Genomic DNA, 6,151 nt, shown 5'->3' with positions numbered 1-6,151 from the left:
ATTATAATGAGATTTTTGGGGTTTTTTTTGGTAGCAAGCACTCCCCTCAGAGATCTTTTCCAACCAGCTGATTCTACGATTCTAATTTCAACTGCTTGAGGATGGGCAGTTATAAGGTGGGTCAACAATGAAATTGGGAAGAACCTGGAGGTTTTATCCCACACAACAATTTCTCTGAAATGAGGATTAGAGGAGAAATTATAAAAACTACACGTACCCAGGTCAACACCTCGTCCCCTTGGTAAATGAGCTTCCGGATGTGGGAGACGATCCGTGCTCGCGCCCTCTCCAGCTCTTGCCGTCGAAAATTGGCGTCGCTGATGCACATCTTGTACAAAGCTTCTGTTTCCTGAACCTGTGCACGACCAGAAATGTCTCAAAGGAGGGAAAAAACCCCCAAAAAAATCACCAGGACAGGTGGGAAAATCCCATTATGGGATGGCTGGAAATACCAACAGCTTTATCTCAGCTCCTCTACCTTGGCTTGTGCCTCCTCGCACGAACGCCGCCGCTTCTCCAGCTGCTTGTTGGCGCTGCCGGGGTTGGTGATGGCTGTGCTCTGATATTCATCCTCTGCCTTGGCACTCAAATGCTTTGCTTTCTCCAGCTCCTCGCAACGCTGTAGGTATTGCAGGCGGGACTTGCGTAGGGATGACAAGGATTCATTCTTGAATAAGCAAAGGGACAACTTTAGGAAGCCCAGTGAGGAGAGGAATAAGTCACAGCAGTGCTCTGCTTCTAAGGAAAAGGCTTCTCTCTTGGTTCAAGTGGATGTTGTTATTCAAATGGACACCAGTAATATTTGTCCCTCTCCTCCCAAAGTTCAGAGGCTCTCAAGGAGCCCCTGGGTTTCCTCTACAGCTGAGTAAAGACTTGAGGAAAAAATTGGGTTATCTTTTTTTTCTCTCCAATTTTCTCTGTAGACTCAGCTGTAGAATCTCAGGATCGTTTTGGTTGGAAAAGACCTTTAAGATCATCAAATCCAACTGAAAACAGAATCACAGGATTGTTTTGGTTGGAAAAGACCTTTAAGATCATCAAATCCAACCGTAAACCCAACACTGCCAAGTCCACCACTAAACCATCTCCCTAAACACATCGAGTTGCCCTGTCTCACATTCTTCGAGGTGCCCAGGAGCATTTTCCTCCCCAGCAGGATTCCCTGGAGAAAAAGGCTGATGGTGAAGTGCTTGTACTCTTTTAAAAAGTATTTTTATTCAATCGTTTTGGTTGGAAAAGACCTTTAAGATCATCAAATCCAACTGAAAACAGAATCACAGGATCGTTTTGGTTGGAAAAGACCTTTAAGATGATCAAGTCCAACTGAAAACAGAATCACAGGATTGTTTTGGTTGGAAAAGACCTTTAAGATCATCAAATCCAACCGTAAACCCAACACTGCCAAGTCCACCACTAAACCATCTCCCTAAACACATCGAGTTGCCCTGTCTCACATTCTTCGAGGTGCCCAGGAGCATTTTCCTCCCCAGCAGGATTCCCTGGAGAAAAAGGCTGATGGTGAAGTGCTTGTACTCTTTTAAAAAGTATTTTTATTCAATAGCAGGATCCATATCATGTTATCTAATTACTGCTTCTTCATAATCCTGTTTTTCAGTGACTGGCATAAAGGTCAGGCCCATCTCTCACCCTCTTACCATTCTCTTTTGTTCCTTTGTCCACTGATCTTTTAATTCTTTCCTCCATTTCTCAATTTCATTCTTCTTGGCTGACAGAGGCTACAGAGAAATCAGAGTTAGGACAGCAACAGTTCCTCCTGAGGCAGGAGAAATTATCTAACAGACAGATGAGGGCATGGCATTAGAAAACAAGCCTTGAAAGATGCTTTTTTTTCCCTTAAAATTGATGCACAATTTCCTTTTTTTTCACCCCCTTTACCCCCCCAGACCATGATAAATCACTTCTTTAGGTCTCTGTGATGTAAAGTTGCTTAATCCACGCAGAAATATAGTACCTGGTAGAATTCCTTTTGCTGGAGTAATCCCACAGTCTCACTAGCTGAATTTCCAACCTTTATATCATGTTCCAGGACCATTGTATAGAGCGCCCGGAGCGGCATGTTGTACTGCAGACACCCCCCCCCAAAAAAAAAGAAAACCAAATATAAAATGATGGATAATCACTGTGATTTAGTTTAATTCCTAAATTAAAGAGGTTTTGAGTAGCTATGGCCAAAATCTCTTATAGAAAGGTGGGAATGTCTATGCTGGTTAAATGAGGGGGGGTTATTTCAGACAGCACAGCAGGATGCTGGAAGCAGATGAACTTTATGCTGGGCAGAAACTCCTTCCCAGTTCATCCTTCTATTTAATTTTCCAAATAATTTCTCCATATTATAAGCCCTTAGGGAAGGGAGGAGGGGGACACAAACAAAAAACCACTACAAACCAAAAGAAACAAAAAACCCCCCCCAAAATCCAATAACAAAAAGAAATGGGTCCAATATTGTGAATTTTGGGGAGGTTTTTGAAGGTTTATTTGCTGTCGGGTTGAAGTTGGACTCTACAGTTCATAACCTGATGTTTTCTCCATGCAGGACTCGTGTCTTCCCAAGGGAACCCCGAGCTGTGGAGCAGGAACATCACAAGGACAAATACCTGTTGGAAGATGGCGTTTCGTCCCGATTCGGCGATTTTCACCATCCCTTTGGCAAATTCTGTCTCTGGAAAAGAGCAGAGTGGGTTAAACACCAGATTTCACGGTGGCAGAGGTGAGTTGCTCAAAGGTAGAAGTTATTCCAGTCAATTAGGATCATTCAGGGAAGAAGAAATCCTGTCTCTGTGTCTTTACCTTCAGCCAAAACCAACTAAGCGAGCTGGAGTTTGGCTGATTTCTCACTGGTAGAATTTTGCTCACAACTGTGTGTTCTTGCCCATGATTTTTTTCTTTAAAAACCCAAATATTGAGAAGTGTGCAGACTCCCAGTTCTGTGCACAGACTCACCGTAGCTCAGACGTTTTTCAATCCAGCTGAGAAGTTCTTTGACATATTTACACCACATTTTGGCATATTCCAGGGCTGCATCGATGCCACCTTCGCATTTTATCAGCATTTCATCCGCTTCCTGAACTGCAACAGAATAAATCCAGGTTTCAAAGGGCTGAGGCTCCCCCAAGAGTGATAAAATTGGAGTATCAAGTGCTGTGAAATCCTCAGGTAAAAGCCATAAAAAAGGTTTTTCACTGAGCAATATCATTATGATCTACTTCATGGTGACCCCGTGCTGTCCTACCCACAGAACCACACAAGTTCCAGGTAAATTATACTGGTATATTCCTATTTATACTGGTATATATTCAAGATTTTAATTTAATTTGTTTTGAAATCTAAAAGTGAAGGATCTAATGGGGAATTGCAGGAAGGATTCTTGTTCCTTGGTGGAACCTCATACAAGCTCATCATGCTGCAGTGAGCAAATCTAAACACATTTCAAGCTGAAATCTGTGAGAAAGCAGCTTAGAATATAATTTTTTCATCTTTATATGAAGAAAGAACCAATTTAATGTTGCATTTTATGATGCCAACAAAAAGCACAGAACTGATGAGAACCCTCCTGTTGGGGTGACCAAGTGTTTCAGAGTTTCCCACCCAGGTTTTGCTGCTTTGATCTTTAACTGTGTTTTAAACCAGCAGATCTTTGAGCATTGATGTCTCAATATTTCCAAGTCAAGACTTCATGAGAGGCTCCCAAATAAAATATTAGTGGATAAACAGAGGAAGACCTACGTGAGGAAGGAGGCGGTGAGACAACTGAGCTCAAGCAGGTATTTTTCATCTGTGTCATTAGGAGGCTGCCAGGATTATTGCCAGATAATTAACTAAGTATTCTCATGTCACCTCTTGGATTTTTAATTTTATTTATTTCATTTTATTTATTTATTTCATTTCATTTATTTATTTATTTCATTTTATTTATTTATTTATTTCATTTTAGTTTATGTCATTTATTTCATTTTAATTTATTTCATTTTTATTTATTTACTTTTAAAAGCAATATTACCTGTTATATCTGCCTGCACTCGTGTCTCTGAACTGGTTTTGCTCTTGGAGAAACTTTCACTCAACTGTGGAGGAAAAAAAAAAAAGAGGGAAATGGTGGAGGAAAAAGTGAATATTCAGGAATTTGGAGGGGGGAAAAAAGTGAGTATTTAGGAATTTAGAGGATTTTTCCAAAAGGCCACTTGAAGTGCTGAATTTCCTTAGCTAAGCAAGGAAATTAAAATAGTAAAGTTAAAATAGGAGCCTGAGATTTGGCAGAGGGAAAGCAGCGTGGTATAAAAATCTACCACAAACACAAACACAGAAGGAACGCCTCGTCAAGGCTGCAAGACAGAATTCTGTCAGCTTTTTACTACAAATCACCAAATATTTGATTTTTATTCTTAAGTTTAGCTCATGGGATAATATCATCCCATTCAAACAGTCGTTATCAGAGAAAAATTAAGTTCTTCGGCCCTTTGTTTAAACAAAAAAGCATGAAATGAGGCTGATTATCCCCAAAAAGTCCCATCCTGCCCAAAACAAGTGAGAAAAAAAACCCATTAAGTTCTATTTTGAAGAACATCTGTTTCTTAAGACCAAAATTAGAGAGATTTAATATATTAAATATATTTTGACTCAAATATATTTTGGGTTTGCTGTCTTGGCTGATTTTTTAATTATTTTTTTTTTCTTAGCACGTAGAACTTAAACCAGCAATTTCCACATTTCTCCTTTTACAGGAAAAATATACATCCAAATAATAAATTCCTGAATGTTTTCACTAAATATCTGCTCTGTTGTTACCTCCATCACTGTTATAACCAAGTGTTAGACAGTTCTTTAAGGTCCCTTCCAACCCAAACCATTCTATGATTTATTCAACTAAGAGTTGATAATAAATTCAATAATAAATAAATAAATAAATTCAACTATTTTTTTTTCCAGATGATCACCCAGAAAACAACTTTAATAACATAAAATTGTGCATTTTGACAACAGATAATTGATAATTTCTTTAATTAAATGGAGCTCATTCTTTGCCTACCGGAATGATTTCTCTCTCTGCAGCCAGGTCTGTGTCCTCAGTGCTGTCAGCATCACCAATGAACATATCAACTGTCCTGTGTAATGAAAAAAAAACCCCAACAACCCAAACAATTAAAGAAATTGAGGTTGGAAAGACCCAGAAAATCAGTTCAGCCTCGTTTCTTTTCTACATACGCGTTTCCGATTGAGATTTCGATGGCATCCAGGCTGCGGAATATCTCACTGTACCTCTTCTTATTTTCAGGTGTCCTCTCTTGATTGTCAAGACCTGGAGGTGGAGGAGAAATCATTTCACTGAAGCACTTGACCCAAAGCTCCCTGAGATCGAACGAATGGTTTCTCAAGACGCAGAGGAACGTGGCTGAGCCCTGAAATCCCACAGGGATCCACAGGGAAGTGACAAACTGTGACAACCTGGCAAAGCACGGCGAGGTGAGGCTGAGGGTGAGATGGGATTCACATTAAAACTTGGAGGAATGGTAAATTCATTGGGCAAAATCCCCAGATAATGAGTCCAGCACCTCCATCAAACCTGCATGTACACTGTGCAATGTGTGGCAGCAGAAATCTGGGGGAGGCTGGGCTGCAGAAATCACCCATCCCTCACACATCACGTGTGTGTGTCGCAATGTTTTTATGTGCAGTGATCATTTCTCAATATTACACGTGGTTTATTTATGGTGATAATCCACATTATTCAATCCTGCGGCTCGTTCAGTCCCTGGCAGGTACAAATTATTCCCTTCCAATGCCTGAGAACCCTGTCAGGTAAGAAATTCTTCCTCACATCCCATCTCAACTGCCCTTGGTGCAACTTGAGGCCATTTCCCCTTGTCCTGTCACTTGTTCCTTGGTTAATAGAACAATCTCCACGTCACTCTCCTACCGTAGGGGTGCAGATGGTCTCCAGGCAGCTGGGGAGGTGTCAGCCCTTGTCTGTACAAGTCTGTGCTGTAGCCGTTCTGATCCAGGGGCAAAAGTTGCTGCTGGGGAATCCTTGCATGGACACCTTCCACTAGACCAGGTTGGTCAAAGCCTCATCCAGCCTGGCCTTCAACACTTCCAGGGAGGAGCAGCCACAGCTTCTCTGGGCAACCTGTTCCAG

At 41.0% G+C, this 6,151-nt stretch overlaps 1 protein-coding gene across 1 annotated transcript in view; it reads right to left on the bottom strand.

The window, feature by feature from the left end:
* Window positions 1-217: 217 nt before the first annotated feature.
* The window catches only part of LOC114818436 (GEM-interacting protein), a gene marked incomplete at its 3' end in the record, with an annotated part of 15,050 nt that continues 9,116 nt past the window's right edge, over window positions 218-6,151 (bottom strand). The window contains exons 3-11 of the mRNA XM_029084263.1: window positions 5,221-5,314; window positions 5,045-5,120; window positions 4,019-4,082; window positions 2,962-3,087; window positions 2,616-2,680; window positions 1,973-2,083; window positions 1,656-1,736; window positions 479-667; window positions 218-355 (exon numbers count right to left, since the gene is read on the bottom strand). Coding sequence (XP_028940096.1) covers window positions 218-355; window positions 479-667; window positions 1,656-1,736; window positions 1,973-2,083; window positions 2,616-2,680; window positions 2,962-3,087; window positions 4,019-4,082; window positions 5,045-5,120; window positions 5,221-5,314 — 944 coding nt within the window. The remainder of the gene's footprint in view (window positions 356-478; window positions 668-1,655; window positions 1,737-1,972; window positions 2,084-2,615; window positions 2,681-2,961; window positions 3,088-4,018; window positions 4,083-5,044; window positions 5,121-5,220; window positions 5,315-6,151) is intronic.

The sequence above is a fragment of the Antrostomus carolinensis genome, unplaced genomic scaffold (assembly GCF_000700745.2).
Source record: "Antrostomus carolinensis isolate BGI_N321 unplaced genomic scaffold, ASM70074v2 scaffold12113, whole genome shotgun sequence".
NCBI lineage: Eukaryota > Metazoa > Chordata > Aves > Caprimulgiformes > Caprimulgidae > Antrostomus > Antrostomus carolinensis.
The sequence above is the reverse complement of the archived record's forward strand: the minus strand, read 5'-3'. Positions and strand labels throughout refer to the sequence as shown.